The 25,315-nt window shown below is 43.4% G+C and overlaps 1 protein-coding gene across 1 annotated transcript; it reads left to right on the top strand.

Moving 5' to 3' along the window:
• Positions 1-1,898: 1,898 nt before the first annotated feature.
• On the top strand, positions 1,899-21,366 carry zbtb16b (zinc finger and BTB domain containing 16b; the record flags this gene model as incomplete). The annotated part of the gene is made up of 7 exons (XM_083684437.1): positions 1,899-1,943; positions 3,244-4,537; positions 7,287-7,384; positions 10,263-10,349; positions 18,636-18,806; positions 20,499-20,666; positions 21,137-21,366. The coding sequence occupies exons 2-7, from the start codon at positions 3,327-3,329 to the stop codon at positions 21,364-21,366; spliced, it is 1,965 nt and encodes a 654-aa protein (XP_083540563.1). The 5' UTR covers positions 1,899-1,943; positions 3,244-3,326.
• Between the last annotated feature and the right edge of the window lie 3,949 nt (positions 21,367-25,315).

Raw genomic sequence — 25,315 nt, 5'->3', positions numbered from 1 at the left:
ATAATGCAGTGCCGCCATATAATAATGCCGTAGGCTTACCGATAATGGTCTGATGGTGGCTTGCCACTGGCGGTGTGCTGTTCCATTGCCGATAGCGGTCCGCTAGGTGCTTGCTCACTGGAAACAAACTGCAGTAGACCCAGTGGTTCTCATGGACGACGGTTGGAGAACCCTGACCTATTAAAGTGAATGTCTTATCATGTCTTACCACCGCCTCTTTGTTTGAACATCAACAGCGACTATGATGAGTATCTTATCTATTTCACAGGGGCGCAGATCAAATGCCTGACTTCATTTAAATCGTGATTTTGAAGCAAACATCTTTAAAAAGCATTTTTGTACTCTATAAATCTGGAAAGGTTTGTTTTTCCACTCCTGACTGCAAGCTTGTGCACCGTGACTGTGTCAATAGATTGTCTTGTCATCAGTTTCAATAATATCTGCATAGCTTTTGTCGTGAAAGATTTAGCCGATTATTCTTTTTTATATTGTATCTATGCTGTATCAAAAAGTACAACAAATTGACTAATGTGGTCATTTTCACACGTGTAGTGTTTAAAACTGTCATTGTCTCCCATCATTGCACCGTCTATTGGGGCCTATTACTACAAGGGAGATACTTTGAGTTTTTTTGGCATGAATTCAATCAATACTTTATAAAATGTGTAACAAAAACCCAGATAGACATGCCTATGTTTTAGGCAATGAAAGTATGATTATGAGTTGTCAGCGTTATCTGAACGAGGCCTGTTCCGGCCTATGAAATGTTTTGCTTTGTTTTCTTCCCCAATTGTGGTTCGAGTGTTGTAATGTTGTCTTTGAATTTGTTTTTGTACAAAAATAGGCATTAAAAGCTTTTGCCTGTCAAGTTTATAATACCACAGGCAGGGGGCAGGGTGGTTTCATGACATAGCAGGACAATTATTACCCCCTAAAAAATGTGGAGTTGCGATTCATGTTAGAAACCAGGTCCTAAGCGTAGTATAAATGGCGTACCGTAGGACAGTCGGGCATAACATCTAGAATCTTCAACCATTGTCATCTTACCACCCCACTCTCTGTCCTTGGAGCCACCTCTTGGTTTTACTGGGTCAAACTCAGAAAGCCTCTCTGCTCTCAGTGGTGAACAGTCTGAGTACTAACCCATTTACAAAATAAAACAAGGTTGTGGAACCTCATACTGACTTATTGCTTTATTCAACAGTGAAGTGTTATTTTATTACTGCAGTCAGACAATGGAAGGCTAAATCTGGCATTTTCCGTGGTGGATGCAGTAAGAATTTGTCAGCACTAGGTGGCATAAAATCCCTTTTCTTTGCAAGCCCTCAAGGCTTTTTAGCCAAATGATATTGATGCAGGTTTATCGCAATCTCCTGTCTGAGGATCAAGTCATGGGAATCACTGAGGACCATTAATGAAGATTGTGGTAGAGAGATTGGATAATTGGAGGAAATGAAATAGTGCTGTATTCCCTGAGTCTGAGTAAATGGAACTGTGACTCTTGGAAGGAAGTTATTACTCTTGTTGATAGAGTGACTACTTCAGGACTAATTTCAATGCTTTATTTAGCTCACCCTTCACAGCTTGGGCTACCTGCTAGGCCTACATGAATACTATCTACCACCTCACTGCTGATAATGAATCATGGATGATTAGAACTCTATCAATACTTGATTTCAGGTCCACCACTAGGTGTGTATAGAAGGCAACAGTGTAAACTCACCCTCCCTAAATCCAGGTCGTGTGGACGGCTGCCCTGTAGATGTCTCTGCAGCCTTGATAGGACTCCGGGAACAGAGGACAATCAGTCAAGGCGGTGACGTCGCCTGGGTGATGATTTGTTACTTGTTGGAGCAGGAATGAGTTTGGAGCGGGTAACTTGCCTTATCATGAGGTTGCCCGAATGATAACGCGATCGACGGAGGACGTATAGGGCAGATACGGTAAGGCTGTTGAATAATACAAAATAGTTGTCTATGTATATTCCCTATCGTAATAATATTGCTATTGCACAGGTGATTAATAGGCTATTGAAATAGACACTATTGAAATCGCTATTACAGCCCAGTTACAGTTAATGCAGAATGTTTAACGGCGAGAGAGATATTTACTTAAGGTCAATCAATTGGTTTGTTTTTGTATAGATTGTGACATTGCTTATTGGCTAAGATGTGTTCAAGCCTGAAGTTTGCGCGCACCCACGCACTTACAATAACGGGTATTTAAAAACTTGTGGACTGCTTAGTATTCCCGCCGTGCTATCATACGCGAAACGTGAGTCTTGCTGTAGAGCTCACTGTGTTGCTCATACACCGTTTGACATGAAGCTTAGCGATTAATTTTATGTTTGTGTTTAGAGCCACTGTGATTTGTTTGTTTGTTTTTTGCTAAAATTCATGATTCCATTAGAGCGCGTTTTGCACCTGATGCGCTTCAATGCATGTTGCGGGACTGCCAAATGCTCTTAGTAGCCTATATCAGCAAAGATCAGCATCATTAACTCGGATATGAGTCAATGGTCACTGAAGGTTATTACATTTATCTAACATTTATCATGTAATAATGTATCTCTTTAGTTAGGACAGGAAGCATTTGAGGATGAAATCTCGGTTGAGGAGTGATCACCCGCACACATACACATAAAAAGCGCTCCTGTAATTGTCGATGGTCTTTCATTGTCCTAAATCAAAATATTTTCAGGCCTAAATATTAATTTGTGAGAGACTGATGATAGCCTATCACTTGGTTTATTATGTATTATATTGCTCCTGCTTTTACGAAATCCATCCAACTTGTCAGAGCGCACAGTTATGACACGCCATAATGGGAATTGGGATATTGCATGTATTACAGGACCTGTTGCCGTTACACATGTGCGTTCTCTGATATAGCCTAGTGTGCATCATATAAAAACGTCTGGCGCTATTGTTGAATTAAATGCATCACCTGCCAATGTAACACAGGATACTGTGGATCTCCATACCAGTCATTCTTGTTCTTTACACTTAGACTATATTTGTAAAAGATGAATAATGAACCTGTCATCCCAGTCCATCTCTTTTGGTCAGCTGTTACTGAGGTTTCATCGGATATTTCAACAATAATTGTGTGGAGCATGCAAAATATTAGTAATTGGTGTAATTTAAATACTATGAAGAAAAATAGAGAACATGGCTATTCTATCAGTTTTAGCCAAGTAGAACAGATTATTGATATGGTTTCCTTCCCTCTCTCTCTCTCTAGACTTACAAACACACTCAAGGTCGGGGAGAGACACTCACACCTCATGCGTCGGCTCAGAGAGAGGGTCCGAGGGTCTTGTTAACATGGGTGTGCTCCAACTCCACAACCCCACCCACCCTAGCACACTACTGCAGAGGGCCAATCAGATGCGCCTGTCAGGCACCCTGTGTGACGTTATCATCACAGTGGACGGCCAGGAGTTCCCCGCCCACCGTGCCGTGCTGGCCTGCACCAGCAAGATGTTTGAGATCCTGTTCCACCGCAGCAGCCTGCGCTATGCCCTGGACTTCCTGTCCCCCAAGACCTTCCAGCAGATCCTAGAGTACGCCTACACAGCCTCCCTCCAGGCCACGGCCGAGGACCTGGATGACCTGCTGTACGCCGCAGAGATTCTGGAGATCGAGTACCTGGAGGAGCAGTGCCTCAAGGTCCTGGAGACCATCCAGTCTGAGGGGGAAAGTGAGGAGATGACTGGGAGGAACCATGTTGGGTCTGGAGGAGAGAGCGATCACAGCAGGGCCAGACACTGGAGGAACATGCTGATCTCCAAGAAACATTCCATGCATGAGGGCAGCCGCACCCCCACTGCCCTGCATCACCTGGCACTGTACCACATGACTGAGAGGAGCCCCCCAGTACCACCAGAGCCCATGATGGAGCTCCCTGTTCCTGTAGCAGGGCCAGGCTCCATGCAGGATGAGGGGGTCAGTCTGGGGAACACAGCCCAGTCCCCTCTGCAGCACAGCCTCAATGGAGCGCAGCCCCCGTCCCTGCCCCTGGCTAGGAGCATAAAGACAGAGGACATGCAGGTGGATGAAGCCAACAGCTATGAGGGCAGGTCCTGCAGTGGTGGAGGGGTCGGGACCTGTGAGTTGGACCAGCCCAGAGATGAGGGAGGCCCGGGAACCCCACTTCGAGGCAGCGTGATCACCAGTGCTCGAGAGCTGCACACAGGCCAGGAGGAGGGGGGTGTAGTTGGGGGGAGCTCTCTGGACGGGTTCCCTGGGCTGGCTGAGAAACATCTGGCCTCTCTGTACTCCTCCATGCCCTCCAACCACCTCGGGGAGGCGGTGCTGCCCATGCCCATGTCTGTGGCCCCGTCCCTGGCCATGTCACTGGACCTGAGGGCCTACGGGGGGCTGCTGCCCCAGAGCCTCCTCCACAGGGAGCTACTCAGTAGATTGGGCCAGTTTGCAGCGGGGATGAGGCGTGAGGGCAGGGCCCAGGGCCAAGGCCAGTGCTGTGGGGACTGTGGTCTTCAGCTGCACGACAGAGAAGCCATGGAGCAGCACAGGTAGAAAAAAAGGTTCTACCAAGAACAAAAAAGGGTTATTTGGTCTGTCCCTTTTTGCTGCCATGTAAAAATCTCTCTGTTGAAAGGGTTCTACATGGAACCAAAAAAGGTACCTATTTGGAGAGTCTGAATTAGTGAGACCAGATGATTAGGGAAACCTTTCTTCACCCAGTGTGGGGCCAGATAGCCATTAGTCTGCAAGAGACAGAGGTGTGGAGGGAGTGATAATTTTTAAGTCTCTAGGCTAAATGGTTGAGCATTTTGTTATGAAGAGACTTTGATGCTGTTTATGAAGAGAGCAATTGTAAAACATGCCTCCTGATTAAAAGGGTGGAGATTGGTGGTCTTTATTAACTTTTCCTACACATTACAGGACTTCAAAGCCAATGAGCTGGGAGCGACCATTGCTAATTTTGTTAAGTTGTTTTAAAAGACACCTGTACTTGTGTCTGAATAGTGGGACTCTTTGAAAGGCTTGAATGTGGTCTTTGTAAGTAGTTTTATATAGCAGCCTTGGTATCCCATAATGCAGCTGTTTACAAAGCTGCTACATTTTTCACAATTCTTTATGATTATTTCTAATTAAGTTTGCGTCACACTTAAAAAAGGACCATTTGATATGCATTCCTTTGGGTCACTGAGTGAGAGGACTTCTACAGGGAGAGGACGTCCTCTTTGCCTGTGTAGGCACTGGTTGATGGATCACTGCTGTCTCATGACTTTAGTGTTTAGAGAGGTTAGATGAGGTGAGAAGGGGTTTTGTCTATTCTTTTTGTCATCTCATGCCGACAAAAAGCCACTAGCCACTTGTGTGTGATGTATCGTCTTGAAACCCTAAACTCTTGATAACATGTCCAGTTCTGATTAGGGAGCAGCAATTGATTAATGAGTTGATGATAATTGAATTGAATAATCTCTCATCTAATGCCAATGTGTTGCACCCACCTGGGTGTAACTACACCACAGCAGCTGTTGTTGTGCCAGAAAGCTCGCCACACATCACAGTGAAGAGGTGATGGGTAAATCATGGCAATACCAACGCAAGCACCATTAATAAATGCAAAGAGAGAGAGTCCATAGGTCCCATAGCTAAATCACCCACCACATCATCCAGTGTTGGAGCGCTAACCCCTACTCTTTCTCTGCCCACGCTGAGAAAGATGGGTGACATTTGAGACTTTTGCCACTCCAATGTCTTAACCAGCTTGATGAAATAGAGCATCCAGGCCAGTGGGACATTTGGCGATGCATGCTCACTCATGGAGATGGAGATAGGCAGATAGATAGCCAGGGGTTGGAGGAGTCCTTTGTGGTGGCTAGGGGGAGGTTGTAATGAGGTTGGTCCGGGTCAGGAGCCAGGTCATTGAGCATCTACCGGAGTTTACATTGACATTTTGGATGGCAAAAAGAAAGATGTTTCTGAAGGCACAGGTCTTGATACAAATACACCTTTTCAGAAACTTTGACTTAAGGCATCGATTAAAGTGAATGTCTGCAGGGGAAAACTGAGAACCTTATTTGTGGGTGTGCTCCCTAGTTTTCTATTGAATTTAATATACCGGTAGTGGATGTGCTTATTTAATTTAATTTGATTGGATTATATTAGCATCACAGTATGTGGGCATTGTTGGTATGTTATTACATGTTATTACAGTGGATCCTCTCTCCTATGACTGTGGCCTGTTTTGGCCACTGTCTCCTGTTCGGCCATTTGCGCTGCGGAAGGGAGAACATGAGGATAACTGTGCATAAGCTTTGTGTGGTCGGATGTCTGTGATATGATATGATGGGCCTTGCTGCGGGCAGAGCAGCGAGTCATTTTTTTTTTCCTTTTCTTTTTTTCTTTTTTTTTTTCTTCTTTTTGCAGCAGTTATGGGAGGAGTGTGTGTGTCTGTGTGTGTGTCTGTGTCTCTGTATGTTTATGTTTATGTTGGTGGGAACTCGGGGGGGTGCCAGACAGGCATGTGTATGTGTGCTTTCTGAAATTAGCCTAATATCCTATTGTCTGTGTTCCTTTTTTGCATTCATGCAATGTGATTCACCAGTCCCAGGGCCTCTCTCCTCTAATGATGCGGCGTTCGTAGTCGGTTTCATGCCGGAATGGAAACATGCTGTTAAGACAATGATGCTGCTGGCTTCTGAGGGCCCCACAGAGAAGCCACAGCAGCCTTTTAGAGCACAATGCTTGCTGTGTTTTGATGTCTCACTCTGGCTCTGTCCATAATCACAATCCACTAAGCCCTAGACGCTGAAGGAATAAATTAAAGCGGTCAATTATTTTGCAACTTATAGCCAGTCAGGTGGTTCCTTACCTTGAAAATGTGCCAGGAGAAATTGGGTGATTGGGGAACAAATAAAAGTTTAAGATATGTAGCCGAATCACCTCAAATTAACTTTCTGACTTTCTGAGGTGATTTGGCCACAAATGTGTAAAAGTTGGTAGAAAAGTGAGTAGTGGCTACTTCAACAACTCTGAACCATGGATTATAGTTTCTCCTTGCAAGATAAGGAACCATATACTTAGACTTAGACTATGAGGTTGTACAATCGTGAACTATCCCCTTAAACGGATGGATAGGTGTAAGCAAGATGGTAGTGGCTCCACGTTATAGGCTATAGGTGGAACGTTCACTATCTTGTCTATGCCTATCCAATCATTTCAGATCTATACAAGTGTTTAGGGCGTGGGGGGTAGGAGTTCTTTCCTGACACAGCCTTTGTCTCATCCTGCTCTTGTTTGTGTCTACAGAAAGCTACACAGTGAAGAGAAGGGTCACGGATGTGAGTACTGTGGTAAACGCTTCGTGGACAGCGTACGGCTGAGGATGCACATGCTATGTCACTCAGGTAATGATATCCATGACACAGTTTTATTTTATTTTTTAATATGCACCTGTTGTATTGGGCGTTCTGCCTGTGCTGTATCACTATGCTTCAGATGTGCTGCTGCTCCCTCTCTGTCTGTGTGTCAGATCTTCAGACCTCTCTGTGTCTACACTACCTTTCTCTGTTCATCTCTCCGTAGAATCTTTCTGTGTGTTTTGGGGATTTTTTTTTTTTTGGAGAGTCTGGCTGGCAGCTCGCCAGCTCTGCCCCTTCTGAGTGATGACATCATCAGCTGCCGGCAGGCCAGTGTGTTCTGCCAGTGTTCTGAAGCGTGTGTGATGGCTCACTCGCCTCGCAGATGTGTGTCCAGGAACACACTGTACCCAAACGCCGACTTAATCAGACCTGACTGCTCTCCCAGCCACTTTATCCAAAATAGAGCAGGAGGAGGGGAGGGGGGGCCTAAAAATGAAACTAAAACATAAACAGAAACCCCATTCTCAATGTGAGTGTAGACTAGGCTATCTCCCTCTCCTTCTCCCTCTCCCTCTCCCACTCCTCTCCTCTCCTCTCCTCTCCTCTCCTCTCTCTTTGAGGAGTGTTCTGGGGTGACAGACTGCTGACTGATGAAAGGTTCCCTTTCAACAAGCAGTTCTTAAAGGGATAGTTACAAAATCATGACATGTTTGAACTGCAGTTTGAGAGGATTTAGGCTTGCTAATTCAGGAAGATTTACTAATATTGGATTTTGGTTACAAAAGGCTATCAGTTAGCGATCAGTGACTGTGGCTCGATAAACAGAACCAATGCATGGATTGCAGTCTGTCCTTGTCCATAGACTCCTTTCAAGGTAAGGAAATAAATATGTGATACAGTAATTTGGGTAAACTATCCCTTTAATCAGACATACTGGCTAGTGATTATAAGAAAGAGCTATTAGACATGAATAAGATACTTTGATCATGAACTCACCATGGGATTATGAAAGCATCTTTCCTTATATATTCACAATAAAGTGTTGTACACCCACCACCCCATCACCAAAGGCAGATTTGGATCTTATATCTCTATGCTATTGTGTGTTGCAGTATAGCAGCCTTAGATCCTGTGGGTTGCTAAGGAGCGAGTGCTCCAGCACTCTAATGGGCTGATTTGGTATTCAGCTCGATGCTGGCTCTTATTTTGGTATGCCAGACAAAGTGTTTTGATAGAGGACGATTGCAGCCGCGTCTGGAGACAGTTTGATGGTTTATGGATGAGAGCACACTCCGTCCGTGCCTCTGACTGTCTGCACAAGTCAATGCACTATGTTCTCTTCCTCTCTCAAATCACACGAATTCACACAACACAACAATAACACACCATCACCCTGGACAGTGTTGCATACCATCAGCGAGCAAGCATAAGTGTACACATCCAGTGTAGCTATACAACACCTTTCTCAGCCATGTTTGTTTGCCAAAGTAAGGAAAGCCCTACATCACACATATGCATGCTGTTAGTTAGGCTTAAAAAATATTTAGTTTAAGAGGGGCAGATACTGTATTGAGCTGGCTGTGGTTGTGTTGGTTTGTACAGCACTGGGAATGACAGTGTAGCAGCTGTATGGGGAGGTGGGGAGGTGGGGAGGTTTGAAAGAGGACTACATTTAGGCTGTAGTGCTGCGAGTTCCCAAAGCTTGTGGGCGTTTTAATGAGTCATTTTAACTTCATTTAAAGCCAGCTGAGCAGAAAATAGATCAGTGAATGAGCCCTGGGCCAGTATGGATCTGTAACCGATTTACATCTCAGTCAGAGCCAGCCCACATCCAAACAGCTGTGTGTGTGTGTGTGTGTGTGTGTGTGTGTGTGTGTGTGTGTGTGTGTGTGTGTGTGTGTGTGTGTGTGTGTGTGTGTGTGTGTGTGTGTGTGTGTGTGTGTGTGTGTGTGTGTGTGTGTGTGTGTGTGCGTGCGTGCGTGCGTGCGTGCGTGCGTGCGTGCGTGCGTGCGTGCGTGCGTGCGTGCGTGCATAAGCTGGATCGCTGCCATGTGCATGTGCATTGTAGAGCAACTTGCATCTCCCATCTAATTCTGAATGGTGTCAGCGACCTTGTCTTCTCTGATCGCTTCATCAGGGAAAGACAAGGGCATTCCAAAGGTGAGATAAGTCGTACTGTACACCACAGTGTATATGTGAGTGGATGGGGAGTGTTGACTGTGGAGTGTTTTTGATAAAGGGATGTGCCTCAGGCGGGGAGCGTCTGTCTGCAGTGGAGAGAACACCCAGTCCTTCTGTGGCCTCTCAGGGAGACAATCTGCTCACTGTTCAGATACTGATAATAGGGGCACAGTAAATAAAACTCTTCAGCTCCTCTCCTTCCTCTCCTCAACGCGAAAGAGAGACAGAGAGAGAGAGAGGGCACAGCACTCTGGCTGTCTGGCACTTTTGTTTGGCCACAGTTTTGTTTTTCCGGTGGGTTCTGTTCTTTTGTTCAATGCGTGCCTACTTATATAACATTAAACAACCAAAGTGTTTGCAGACAAGTTGGGTCCTTTGGGACTTTTAAATAGAGCACTGGCTGTATGTTTTCTCCATAGCTCTTTTTAATGTAGTGAATTCTGTTGGATGTTTAGGAAGTGGAGCTTTAGGGGTCTTAGTTTGGAATTCAGTTGCAGATTAATTGTCAATGCCAAACATCAAGTCCAGGTTGCGCAATCCTAACAAGACTGTAAGACCTTTGTACAGTATCTAGTTGATACCTGGAAAATATAATACCTAGTTTCCTGCAAGATAACCATGGGTGACTAAGCTCACCTATCATTTTCAAGTTGCTTATGACTGTATCTCACAGGATATGTATACAACATACCGTATGTTGTGTGTGTGATTGTGACAATAACACATGACTGATTTCATGCAGCTGGAGCAGAGGCACTCGTGTGTGATCAGTGTGGAGCTACATTCTCTGCAGAGGACGCCCTGGAAGCCCACAGACAAACACACACAGGTAATGTCACACACACACACGCACACGCACACACACACACACACGCACGCACGCACGCACGCACGCACGCACGCACGCACGCACGCACGCACGCACGCACACACACACACACACACACACACACACACACACACACACACACACACACACACACACACACACACATTAATAGCTCACTACCAAACCTATACTACAGTAGATGACCCATACACAGTCATTTTCTCCCCACAGACATGCAAGCTGGTCTGGACAGGACTATCTAAACTCTGTTATGTTACAAAAAAATTGGTTGAAGTGTTTCTTCTTTTCCTGCTGGTTCAAAAGCCTTTGATGTGCCTAAACTCCCTAGTCATGCTACTGGGTTGATTTGTCCCTGCCATTATCAGCCGTTCGGCCATCTCAGATATCACCCACTTATATCTCTTGGCATCCATTGTGGGTGCATGCCGTTTCGCCGCAGTCATGGCAAGCTTCACACGCTGAACAGGCCAATGGCACCCTCTACAAGTACATTACACTGTCACAGATACTGTATCCTATGCTGCTGGTCTGTTTCGCGTGAGGATCACTCCGGTTGTTTGCTCTTTGTTCTCACATACACACAGACGTCAACAACTTGGTTAAACACATTTTGTTTGGGAATGGTCTCATAATGAGAAATGGCATATACAACACTCTTCGAAAACAATTTCTACTACAACCAAAAAAGGGTTCTGTTGTCCCTGTAGGGGAACCCTTCGAAGACTCCTTTTTGGTGGTTCCATGGAGAATCCTTTTTTGTGTAGAGGGCTTTTTTTTTTTCTATGTGTATATTCTATCCTCTCCAGAAAAGTAAATGAGGGCCATCGGTGCTTGGAACTAGGCTGAAACCAAAGGGTCTTATTCTGGTAGAAGCTCCTATAACCAGCCTGCAGACTGCAGAGTATCTCTTATTGAAGCTGTACAAATCCAGTTGAAATCAAAGCTGCCTATACAGGTACTTGTCATCCTATCCAGGATGGCACTAGTACTTAAATTCCAGTCATTACAGCTTATTTTCCAAATATATCCAACTACTCTACATGATTCTGCCCAACAGTGTATATGTACAGTGTCTGAATGGTCACAATGTTTTTTAAAGGCTTTATCGAGCCTTCATAAACCTTTTGTAAGTCCTCCATAGTTGCTTCACAAATCATTTACAAGCAAATGCCATGCTCCATAAACATTGGAAATTAGGTTATGTTACATTTGGTGTATGCTATATCTAAGGACATGTTATAATAACCTTTTATATAGCATTAATGTGCTTATGAATGATTTTTGACGTCGGCTTTATGAATGGTTTATGCTTCATTAGACTTCATCATAACTTGTCATTTGTTTAAAGTATGACCATCTGAATCAACACCTTTTCTGTTGCTGTCAGGAAAGCCGATCACCTGCCCTGAAGCGTTGGCATGTAACTGTAACTCCAGGTGGCACACACAGCATAAATAGTTAATTCCTGTGGACATGGAGGGGTGTTAGCGATGCCCAGAAGTTTCTACCTCCTCTCCCCCGACTTGTAAACATCCAGGGCTCAGTTTCAGGCTTGGCAGAAGACCCAGTGCAGGGTACAGAAGGACATTACTCTCTCATTTTGTCATGATCTCAGCTCGGTCTAGTGTGACGCCGTGACCCTTTTACTGCCACTTAGTACTTACAGCCCATACTGGTCTGGACAGTTGGACATATTCTGTTGGCAGTGAGATTGATGTTATCAGGGAATGGAGTCACATTCTCCTGTTCAAAAAAAAAAAAAAAAAAAAAAGAAGTGAATTCTTCCTTTCCTTTTGATTTCTGATTTGATTTTTTGCTCCTTTGGGAACCTTTTTGCCACTCCACCTATCTTTAACCCATTCTCTTGTTGAAATATGCATAATGAAGTCTAGGTATAACCTTTGATATTGGGATCACTCATTAACTCCATGAATGTTGTTTATGTTTTGACCTTGTATTGCCATGAAGTACTGTACAGTATACTGTACCAGTGAGCCAAACCAGCTTCCTCTTGGCAGGTTAACAACACCTCAGCAGCTGCCGTCCGGTGGTCTTCCTCTTGAGAAAATTACCCCTATTGAGAAAGGCTCTCAAGCTAACTGTGTGTGTGTGTGTGTGTGTGTGTGTGTGTGTGTGTGTGTGTGTGTGTGTGTGTGTGTGTGTGTGTGTGTGTGTGTGTGTGTGTCTGTGTCTGTGTCTGTGTCTGTGTCTGTGTCTGTATGTGTGTGTGTGCACGTGTGTGCTTGTTTGTGCAGAGATGATTGTCAGTGAGAGTGTGTTTGTTGACGCTGTGTAAATATGTCAGAGGTGAATTGCTGTGGGTTTCTGAGGTACAGGAGGGTTTGATGTGTGTGTGTGTGTGTGGGGGGGGGGGGGGGGGTAGTGGGCGTTCCTGCGGGGCATGTAGGGACGGCTGGCTGGTGGCATTGGATGCCAGGGACTCACAAGAAAACAACATCATGTGCTACTGCTGTTTACTCCCCACCACAACCCTGTCATAGACTCTGCTCTGACCTACTTGTGAGAGCCCAAAATAAAAGAATGGAACCGTCTCAAAATCTCTCAGCCAACAATAAGTTTGTTTCATCAGACGATGTTGGTGCTCTGTGGTATCATCTTGTGTAAAACCGGTTTGGAAACCTCAGGAATCTAAGCGATCACAGGCAGAGAAATGGACTGCATACGCTGTACTGAGCATTGTGGCAAACCATTTAGCTATCTCGCCTAAAGGGAAGGCCGAAAGACTGCTGTCTTTGTGTGCTTTACAGACAGCTGCAGCTCCTCTACACACAAACACTTCCTTTTCTGAATAGCCTTACCCTTGACACAATGGACATAACCCTTATTTATAACACATCCAGGTTTGTCAAACTCAGTTTTACATACTGTATGTTTTCAGAAACATAGCCCCTCAGTTTAACCCTCTATGTTTAATTTACCTCATTCAATTGGACTTTCATTATTATGCATACCCCCTATTTCACCGTAGATAACCCTGCTCATACAACTCATTTTGCTTAAACCTTCAGTTGACTTCTCTGAGTACCCAAAGCTATATGCCTTGAATTAGTTAACCGTGGATGTATTGCAGACTCAAACTATAATTGGTTGTGTGTACTTTGCTTTCTCCACCTGTGAAGGGCCTCAGGCTCTCTGCTCACTTCGGAGGTATAGTTTTCATACTGTATACTGTGGGATGAATGGTATAGGGAAAATATGCTAAACATGTTGGAACTGACGTGAGAGAACAGAATTGGAATGTGTGTGTGTGTGTGTGTGTGTGTGTGTGCTTGCGTGTGTGTGCCTGCGTGTGTGTGTGTGTGTGTGCGTGACCTCAATGAACGAGCCGTGGCATAGTGGTTAAACACAAGAGAATGTATCTCTTGTTGCATTAATTATTGACCCGGTTGTTCCTAACTCTGCTAGATTAGCGGTCTACTGATCACTGGCTGCAGGGCTGGGGTCATCTGAGGCGCTGCGTGGTGCGGTATGGTGCTGTGGGGCCGGGACCGACTAAGTCTGTCTATCAGTGGAAAACGGCTCTGAGACAAAACGTCTGAATGCAGCCGGCTGGGTCATACGAGGTCTTGTGCGTAAAGCGTGTGATGTATGTGTGATGTATGAGCCAGCCGCCGTAGCCACACTTTGGTGGCTCTGCTCATCTCGTCTCGTCTCGTCTCGTCTCGTCTCGTCTCGTCTCATCTCGCGCTGCCCTTATAAAAGCCAGATGTGGAGGAGTGAAATGGCTGGTCATTTAATCAACCTGATTTACCCCACTAAGAAAGCACTTTGAGGTATGTGCTCTTTTATGGCGCTCCCAACCCTCTCACCGGTCTTGAGCAGATTTGATTGGGGTCTTTGACTTGAAGGCTCACTAGTTCCTATAGGCAGACAGACTGACGGTAACCGACGGTTACCCTGTAGCTACATTGAACCAAACAGCTCTGCGGTCAGTTTTCCCTATGTCAAGAATGTCAGTCTATTGACTGTATTTTTTTTAATAGTACAGTTGTAGGGAGATACAGAGTCATGTCTGTACCATAGGAGAGGGTTGCAGTCAGTCGAATAAAAAGAAATTCGACTGAATTCAAACACATGTTAAATTCAGTAAGTTCAGGAAGTACACTGAAATAACAATTCAATGACTGCAAAATAGGGAATTTACTTTCAATGGTTTCTCAATGGTCTGAAAGTTTGATGATTTGAGACGCTTTTTACATCTGAAGTCTTGAATTATAAACTCACTTTCTGATGTAACTGAATTGAAAGAGAACCCTGGTACAGACTGTTAACATTAGATCTGTGTTACATTGAATTCCATACAGTCTCTTGTTGAATTTGCTGTTGGATGCTTACCACCGGATTCTCCCAGGATAGGAAAACTTTTGTTTGTTTTCTAAAACAGGTTTAACTTATTTGCGAATGAAGGGATTAGCTTGAACACTTCACCCTGAGGCGGACCATGATCCAATCTTGTTGTTGCCTAGAGACATGGTTTTGTCTGTTGAAAAGCCTGAGAGGTCCTTACTTTGAGTGTTACATGCTCACATGCCATGGCTGCAAATCTGATTGGATAAACTGTTTAAGTTTAATTAAAACAACCATGCTTATCTGTTTTTCTTTCTTTTTCTTAGCTGGAAATAATTAAAGAGCGAAAATACCCTAAATACGTCCTATCTCACTGCCCCCTTCTCAGTGAGGAGCATAGAAACAGTCTCTCCAATGGATTTCTAGACCAGCGCACATTCTCTGAATGTACCGAGAGAAGCATTTCATCTTTCTGTGGAATGTCTGAAAAGCTTCCCTCCCCTGAGTCGGCCCATAGAGTTACAATACTGACTCCCACCCTTTGAGGAATACCATTGATTACATGGTATTTACCCCATTGAGGACTTAGGGTCAGGAGGTCATCCTGGGCCTTTAACACCTAATCCCACCCCCTTTTGTCTAGTTAAGGGTGAGAAAGCAGGGGGCAGTGACGTGCCATACAGAGCCCCTATTCTCAGAGAAAGGTTGTTCTCCACTAAGGAGCAACGCCTACTGGAATAAGCTACCACAGCAAATGCTGTTTTTGTGTGAAAGTTGACATGGTACTGGAGTGGTTAACCTAACGAAACCATCACACACAAACGCCGCTGTCTGACTCTGGAGCTTCAATATACTAGGTTTGGATTATTGGTAGGCCATTATGTTTCTGAACATTTTAAATTTTTACAGTTTAGCAGTTTCCTCGATTCGACTGCTGAGGTGTTGTCACTGGACGTCTGACTGAGATAACAGTAAAAGTGCGAGGCTTTTAATTTGTGACAGTTTCTCGTTCTTTACCTGACGGGGGTTGAGAGGATATCGACTGAACATATGTGAGTGTGGGTGAGCGCTGTATGGACACATTCTGGAAGCAGGAAATAACCAATCACGCGCAGCAATAACCTCGTCTGTTTAATAAAAGTGCGGTGGAAAAGATGACAGAACACAGAAATATGGCTATGGCCGTGTAAGAACTGAAGAATGACAGCTGATGATAAAACTGTGATACTGATTCTGATACTGAGTGTCAGAAAGAAAATAGCTCATCATGCCAAAGTTGCTGTAGAGTGACTACAATGACACTGTGTTATAAATGCCTACAGTGGTGTGTTACTTGAGGTCTCAGTGTTACTTGAGGTCTCTCGAAGTAGAAAGCACACCACCTGCTGGTGGCAGAAGGTATTGAGATGGAATGTTGACGTCCTTAGATCTCTCTTCCTCACCACAAGTCCTGCAGAGAATGAATGATGTTGGTTCTTAAGCCTTATATATGATAAATCCAAATCTAGGCAGTGTTAGTGCATCAGGTCAATAAACGGTTCGCGTTGCTTCTTTAGAGCTGAGGAAATACTCAGAAAACAAAGATAGGTAGCCAGGCAGACACAGAAGCTGTCTTGTGGGGTCAGAAGAGATGGGGGCGGGATGGTGGCCAGGGAGGACGTTTGTATGCTGGTTAAACATTGTGATCCGTGGGTGGGAAAAAAAGGCCCTGATGATCAGGCTACTGCACAAAGGCTGAGTGTAGCTGTAGGAGTTTGCATGGAGAGCCTTTGACTAATGAGCCTGCTCAATGAGGGTCTGAACCGTATTGTGTGGTCATTGTGCAGATCGCCATTGGAATAAAGCTTCTGAACAGGTGCAATACATTCCAGTGGGCTGGGGTCTCTCCCTCCCGCCCCTCCCCCCCCCCCCCCCCTCTCTCTCTCTCTCTCTCTCTCTCTCTCTCCAGTATTGTGAATAGTAGAGAAGGTATTTTGCACTCTCTCCTTTCTGTGTTAATGAGCAGAAATGCTTTATTCGCCTTACTGCAGTTTGAGGGAACTCACAGCAAGCTTTTATACAAATTGGATTGTGAAGAGGATCCCAGAGAGTAACTGTAACCTAAGATTCATTCAGGGTTGAGGTGAATTCCATTTCAATTCAGGAAGTGAATCGACAATGAATTGACAATTGACAATTGACAAGTGAGTTTACAATTTAAACGGGAAAATTCATGGGAAAAACCTTTAATGTAAAAAGTGAGGCGTATTTAGTCATTGAAAATAAACGGCCTATTTGCTATCACCGAATTACAATTTCAAGGATCTCTGAATTGACTTAATTGAAATTCAACTGACCCCAAACCTGAGATACAGTCACATACTGTTATGCAGGCTTTGCAGTGGTTTAACCACTGGCGCTTATCTCTGAGTCATAAAGACTGAGAAAACGTAGAGTTTTGACAGATCTTGGCAATGCAGATCGGAAAACAACAATGGGATTGTTTGTATGATGATTTATTCCTGAAACATTTGATCTGAATTATTGACTATGAGATTCCGTGTCTGTTAACTTGATTGAACTCCAAACACTGCCTGACAGTGTCTCTCCTCTTAGTATGAGTGTGCTGTATCCCTTTCCCAACACTAATTCCAATTTAATTGCCAGTTGCCTCAAGGCCCTTCAATAACAGTAACAAATGATTTGATTTAGTGGACCTCATCAGACTGCATTTTAAATGCGACACAGCAACCCCACTTGAATTCCAATGAGGTGGTGGCGTAGCCCTCTGTTTACTAATGATCCACCACTGGAGAGCCGTCTGATTGGATCGGAGCGGGGAGCAACAGGACCTGCTAGCGTTGTAAATGATCTCCAACCTGAGCAGACAGAGAAATAACGACCTCATAACCTCGCATTAGAGCACACACACACACACACACGCACGCGCACACGCACACGCACACACACACACACACACACACACACACACACACACACACATTATTATCAGTGGAATTGATTAACCGATACCCCTACCCTAACACACACACACATGTGAATGTTAATGCTAGCATAAGTAGGGTCCTATAATAGCTTCCCCAACCTGTACTACATGTGGGACTGTATTTAATGGGGGTTCTTCACAGATCCTTTGTGAGTAAAACTAGCCTGTGTTTACCTATCTGTATTCCACTCCACACGCACTGCAACAGGCACGCAGCCCCAAAGTGATGCCAGGTCACACACAGGATTAAAAGGATTGTGTTTTTTTCCTGCAGCCCTGCTTTTAATGGCATGATATAGCTACTTAACATTCTGCACATAGCTCATACAGAGGCATCATTTAGGGTGGAGCTGCTATCAGGCTTCTCTCTGTGGATGGAGACAGAGGACTACAGAGGCTGGAGCAGACTCTTGATGAGGAATGAGGAAAATAATTACCCCTCTGAAGTCTACACACAGTCGCACAAACACACACACACACACACACACACACACACACACACACACACTCACACACACACACACACACACACACACACACACACACACACACACACACACACACACACACACACACACTCACACACACACACACACATTGATTATATGATTGGCAGGTCGAGCATCCTGTGTATTGTTGACCATTCCATAGAAGAGAATTGCTTCCTGTGTCCAGTATAGTGTGTAAAGTCAAACTTGAAAATGCCTGAAAGGCTTATAGGAGAGTTAGTTTAGGTAGATACTTTGCTCTTTGAAAGAAGCTTTCTCCTCAGAGGACTGGCAGAGAGTAGAAGTGAAGAGTGACCCACTTTCCCCACTTAAAGTCCTGTCTGTGTAAGGTACTGAAATAACTGTGCGTGTGTGTGTGTGTGTGTGTGTGTGTGTGTGTGTGTGTGTGTGTGTGTGTGTGTGTGTGTGTGTGTGTGTGTGTGTGTGTGTGTGTGTCTGTCTGTCTGTGTCTGTGGTCTCCAGGGACAGACATGGCGGTGTTCTGTCTGCTGTGTGCGAAGCGTTTCCAGACCCAGAAGACCTTGCAGCAGCACATGGAGGTCCACGCAGGCATGCACAGCTACATCTGCAGCCACTGTGAGCGCCCCTTCCCCAGCCACACCACACTCAAACGCCACCTGCGCTCACACACAGGTAAACACTGAGACTTCTTTGTCATCGTTGTCATCATAATCATCATGATCATTATAACTGCAATCACCATCATCATTATTATTATTATTATTATTATTATTATTATTATTATTATTAACTATTGTCATCATCCTCATCATCCTTCACTATTTTCCTCATCCTCATCATCATCATAATCATCATCATCATTATCATTATGGTCACTTTAATGATAAGTTTCATCATCTTCATCACATGCACTCACACTCAGTCCAAAACTCTCATGGGATCAACTATCATATGAACTCCTTCCCTCTTGACAGGTACAATGTATGACTACTTAAAACCATTGAAACTTCCACATTACCATATTGATCATTGCCACATCCAGACTGCCAGGTTTACATTCTGTTCTCACTTCCTCTCTGACTCCTCTATAAGATGACTCACCTCTCTGAGCAGTGCACTGTTCTGGCCGGTGTATATTTTGGGCTATTTTATCCTGTTTATATTTTGGGGTTCTTAGAGACAGGCCCCTAGGCATTTGCGATTCATGGCTGTCAGTTCTACTGTAGGTCACCCCATATGACAGAAAATAAATATATCTAAATATCTAAAGAACAGCAAATGGAAATGACTTGTCTGTGTGTACTTTGAGAATGAGTCTTGGTGCCCTAGGGGAGGGAGAGAGAGAGAGAGAGAAAGAGAGAGAGAGAGAGAGAGAGAGAGAGAGAGAGAGAGAGAGAGAGAGAGAGAGAAACTGAGAGAGAGAGAGAGAGAGAGAGAGAGAAACTGAGAGAGAGAGAGAGAGAGAAAAAACAGAGAGAAAGAGAGAGACAGAATCTGTCCGCTCTCTCCTAACCTCAAATAACACTCCCAACTGTCAGAGCTGGTTGACGTCTAGACGGTAGAACTACATAATTCATGCGAAGCGACAGAAGTGAAAGGAGTTTGGCCATCATTGCATATCTTGTTTACAGTATACCCCTAGCCTAGCTATGGAAGTAACATTTTGTAAATGTCATCTGTTTCTATAGCAGTGCGAGCGGGCGGGCAAGCGGGGGTTAGAATTGCTCCTTAATGAGGAGTGCAGTGTATCGTCCTACTTGGCTGTCGTCGTGGACACTGAGATAATGAGACACATAGGTCACTGTGAAGATGAGTCAAAGCCTTCTCCAGCCTGGGAGAGGAATGGATTAACCACAGTATGGAGAGCAGCACATGTCTGAGAGGGCTTTATTAGCTATTAGAAGGCAGCCAGTGGGAGTGTCGTCATGTCATAACATTATTAACGTCTGGGAGCATATTCTTCCCTAACCTGATATGCAGAGAGGTCCCTGTGTGTTATTTGACCTGTGCTACTGTACAGTAGGTTTGTACCACAACATGTTGTACTCATAACCCTTTGATACATGTGTAATGTAATGTGATGTGCATTCCACAAACAAAGTGGCGAAGCTGTGGTAAAGTGTTCAAATGAAGCAATGGTCTGTGATAACACATGTTTGATCTGGGGCTTCTGGCCATGTCCTCTGGCTGTGTGGCTGGTATGAACAGTGTATTCTCTCCTCTCCTCTGCAACTTTTCCCCAGGTCTTTGCTGCAAATGAGATAAATGTCCTCAGTCAACTTACCAAGTAAAATAAGGGTCAAATGAATAAATACGTAAATATGACGCTGTGCTGTGTGTGTGTGTGTGTGTGTGTCTCTCCAGGTGACCACCCATTTGAGTGTGAGTTCTGTGGGAGCTGTTTCCGGGATGATGGAACATTGAGAGGACATAAACGTATTCATACAGGAGAGAAGCCTTACGAGTGCAATGGCTGTGGGAAGAGGTTCAGCCTCAAACACCAGCTGGAGACCCACTACCGCATACACACAGGTCAGAACACACACACACACACACACACGCATGCACGCACACACACACACACACACACACACACACACACACACACACACACACACACACACACACCATTGGGTAGCTTATTACTGTTTTACTACTGTAGGTAGCCTACATATAACCACTGACTGAGTAACCATGGTCTTAGCTGTGAGGTTAAGATGGGGTACAAGGCTAGAACAAAATAGAAACAGCTAATATAGCATTTTCCAGCTCTGATTTCCACCTTATTTCATAGTAACTACCTTCTCTGTTCAAGCATCTTTAATGTAAAATAATTACATTGAAACTGCTGTCCATCTTGCCTTGTAATAATAAGTTAACGATCAGCAATTCCTAGTAATTACCATTTTTATTACCATTATATTACCCACTAATTCCGAGCTGTAATGCAAAGCTACCATTTTTTATTTAATTTTATTATGAGTGTGCTTGTACATTTCCAGGTGAGAAGCCATTTGAGTGTAAGCTCTGTCACCAGCGGTCTCGGGACTACTCTGCCATGATCAAACACCTGCGCACTCACAACGGAGCGTCACCCTACCAGTGCACCATCTGCCAGGACTTCAGCCCCAGTCTGGCTGCCATGCAGAAACACATGAAGGCCCACAGGCCTGAGGATGTGCCCCCTGACTGGAGGATAGAAAAGACTTACCTGTACATCTGCTATGTCTGAGCAGGACTTGGACATCAACACTCACAATGGTGCACACACACACCCACACACCCACACACCCACACACCCACACACCCACGCACACACACATACACACACACACGCATACACGCACTCACATGCACAAACACATGCACACACAAGCACACACACGCACACACGCACACACATACACACACACACATACAGGCTGTTTTTTGCTATGTCCTCATATAGATACTTTGTTTGATAAAAAATTCTCAAGATGCTCAAAACAGCATATGGGTATGTGTTGATCATAGAATGGACTAAGATCTTACCGTAGCAGTGAGAGGGTGAGAGAGTGCTGAACTAGAGAGCAACCAGAGTTGTGTTGTGATTTTCCGTCTTATTTTACCTGTGACTTGTCATAATTTCTCTGTTATTGAATTATTATTATTTTTGCATGTTTTACTTGAATGGCCTCAATGTTTTGACCTCATATGCTTGATTTTATCTGAGTCATATTTCTTCTTCTAAAGTGGTTTGCTGAAAGATGCCTCCCTGGCATTAAAGGGATAGTTAATTCTAAAATCTAATTTCTGTGATTAACACTTACCTTTACTCCAGTCGATACACCAAGAGACTTTTTAAGTTCTTATCCAGGTTCTGGCCATAAATTGGTTCCAAACCATTTACATTATTGGAAAATGTGGCTGCTGCAAGTTTCTAAATACTTGGTGTAAAGACTTAAAAAGTGTCTTCCTATATTGATTGGATGTGGTTAATCACATAAAATAAATGCTCTTTTAGAGTAAACCATGCCTTTAAAGTGTAACATGTTTTGCTATTTATGTCTTGCATTCTGTTACCAAATAGGTGTTGGTTTTATCGCCCAACCTCTCAAGAGTATTTTGCTATTAGCATAAGTGCTACCTCCACAATCTTCACTTTGCACAGAGGCAATAGCACATTTATTTGTAGGCCTACTGGTGTATCTCATTATTTGGAGGCCTACTGGTGTATCTCATTGTGATTATAAAGTTCCGTCATCCATAGCTTTACCTTCAAACTTCCTTTCATGTTGCTGAAGTGGTTTGATATGTTTGTAGAATTAATTCATAAAATCGGTTTGGATGATTGCCTATGTGGAGAAAAAATGTTAAAGTCTTCAAAGTGGCTTTTATGTGTTGTTTTTTTTTTTTTTATCAGAAGAATTATAAAAGGTCTGCTTATTGCAGTATCTGAATTTTCTACGTGACGAAATGAAAGAAATGTGAATAAAAGTGTTGTCTTTTTTACTAAATGTGAAAAGATTATTCTATAAAGTTGAATCACTAAGCAGGTTGTCGTCAGTTGTGGTGTTTGTTGCTGTACTGTAATGTACAAAATGTTATTTTGTGTCTTATTCCTTAACAAGAGCCTAGCGAGGGCTTCTCCGATTTAAAAAAAAATGTTGTATTTTTGTATTACAGTGATTTGCAATCTGTTTACATTTGTTATGATTTCAGAACATCTGATTAACGTGTGTGTTTTATAAGTCTCTGATTTGAGTAAGACCCCTCCCTTGTGCCTCTTTTATAAATTGAGCATTGATGTTCTTGAATACATGAATACAGTATGTCGTACTGATCGTTGTTTCTGGGTGTTTGTTAATTGTTAGTGAAGGACTGAATTTCATTGTCATGATGCTGTCGATCCAGTTGTCTAAATATTGCAATTTGAATGAAGATAATTGCCTGTGACTATGATAATATGCTGCAGACACCTTTAGGCAATTTCTACTAAAAAGTCTGATTTACTGAAAAAAAAAAATGATTTAAGATGACTTTGAAATTTGGATTGTGAGATTCAAATGAAAGAAAGAAAAAGGAGTGTTTTTTTGTAAAGCAGGACTTTTGGCATATGTGACATCACCATGGCATATATGACATCACTTTTGGCATATATGACATCACCATGGCCTTCTAGAACAAACAGCCAACGCTCAGTGCCATGGGAATGATGCGAAGCATCAACACATCTTCACTGTACTATCTATTCTACTTGTACATGCACTAATGATCGATCTCCATGGTGGACCAAAAGTAACAAAGCACTTTTTGAAAAAGTTTTTTCTTTGAACTATGTTGTAACAAAGTAAAAGTGGTTTTTATTTGGAGTGTACTACTAGAGGGTTGTGATTATCATCATTTAGGTACGTCAATGTTCGTCTACCTCAGCGCCGGCTCAGTGCTTGACCTGGTGTCCAATCAGGGTTGTTCTTCTTGCCATGTGTGTTTAGAATCCTTCTTCATTACAGCTTTGTAACACTGTGTGTGTGCAAGTGTTTTCTCAGTGTGGATTCAGGCACATCTCTCTGTAAGCGTCAGTGTTCTGTGACATGATGAAAAAAAAAGAATAAAATGATTAACTATTTTACACTGCCATTTGTGAGTCAATTACTGGAGCTGAACTATTTAAATTATAAAAAATATTGTTAATAATTGAGTGTTCCATTTATTAACATTTACAAATATTTCTAAGCATTACACACATTTACAATACTTAGTATGCATTGTAAATACAGTTAGAAGCATCATACATGTTTATGAACATGTAGTAAGCAATGTAAACATTTAAACATTTATTTAATTTTCATAAAAGGTTATTATAAAATGTTACTGGCACAACTAATTACAACCTTAAGTCTTCTCAGTTTTCTTGTCTCATTTCATGCGTTGGAAGCTTACAGCTGGCCTCTGGAGTCATCCCAGGCACTCTGGTGACCCTCAGTGGCACGCTGCCAGACTGACAGCTGTGGCATATTGGACTACAGATGTGGAGAAGGATAAGTCACTGCCTGTCTGCCCCTCTGTCATATATAGTAAACCAGACGACCATGTTCACAAGATCGACCGCAGAATGACACTGTTATCATACAGCAGTTGCTAGTAACAAGACAGAGATCCTCATCACAGGTACTGTTTCCTGTTGGCTATACAGTATATTGGTATTTCTCTATTTTTTCTGATGTTTCTTTTGTATCGGTTTTTGTGATGTGTGGATATAGGCTGTAACAATGTTGAACTGTGGTTGTATTCTGTCCTTCTTGCCACATACTGTAAGACCTAAACAAAACTTCCCCTTTGTCTCTTCTCATGTTTTTGCTTTCTCATGTTTCTCTTCTCAATATGCACCAGTATTTCCTTTAGTCTATTTAGCAATCCTGGACACATAGTAGTGTCAGGTAATGTTTTTTGTTGATCCATGCTATTTTTAAAGTTTTCCAGTGGGAATTTCTTCCACACAACTCTAGCTGTTCTGCTATACAATTACCTCAATATAACTACCTCAGTAAATTCCTGTTTACTACTATATGTGTTTCAACACCATAAATGTGAGGCGATTCTACTGTATACTAAGAACTTAAAATGACTGAAATTACAACTGTGTTGACACTATAATGTCTCACCCGTCCAATTTGTATATGTTTGATGAGAGTGAGATACGCCAAATGTAATGGAGCCAATTCAAAAAGATAAAAGGTCGTGCTATATTTAGGTACAAAATGTGCAAAAATGATTATCTCCCCGTTAATCTCCTCAAATCCATGGGCATGCTCTGAATCGTACTGGATTGATTAAGCGCTAGCGTTAATGTAATCTCTGCTGTTTAATTAATGAGAGCGTGGTGGGCAGCTAAAGCAAACCACATTACAAACCATCTGGACCGGCGTGTCCCTGCTCTTACCAGCCCTCACGCCATCGTTAGGCTTTACAAGAAGGCACAAACAAGAAGATGCCAGCTTTATTTTCATACTGTCAAACTCCTGACGAATCACTATAATCAGGACACACCACTGTATGCAACCACATACAGTGCCGGTTATTCTAAACCCATACCTTAGTATGAATGGTAGGTATGCCAGTGCTATTAAAGGTTTCTAATGCTTGTCCGGGAAATTATATTGTATTGTAGATACTAAGACTTCCCAGGAGAAGGAAGGTCT

Source organism: Argentina silus (assembly GCF_951799395.1).
Source record: "Argentina silus genome assembly, chromosome: 14".
Lineage (NCBI taxonomy): Eukaryota > Metazoa > Chordata > Actinopteri > Argentiniformes > Argentinidae > Argentina > Argentina silus.
This window is presented reverse-complemented; position numbering and strand designations above follow the sequence as displayed.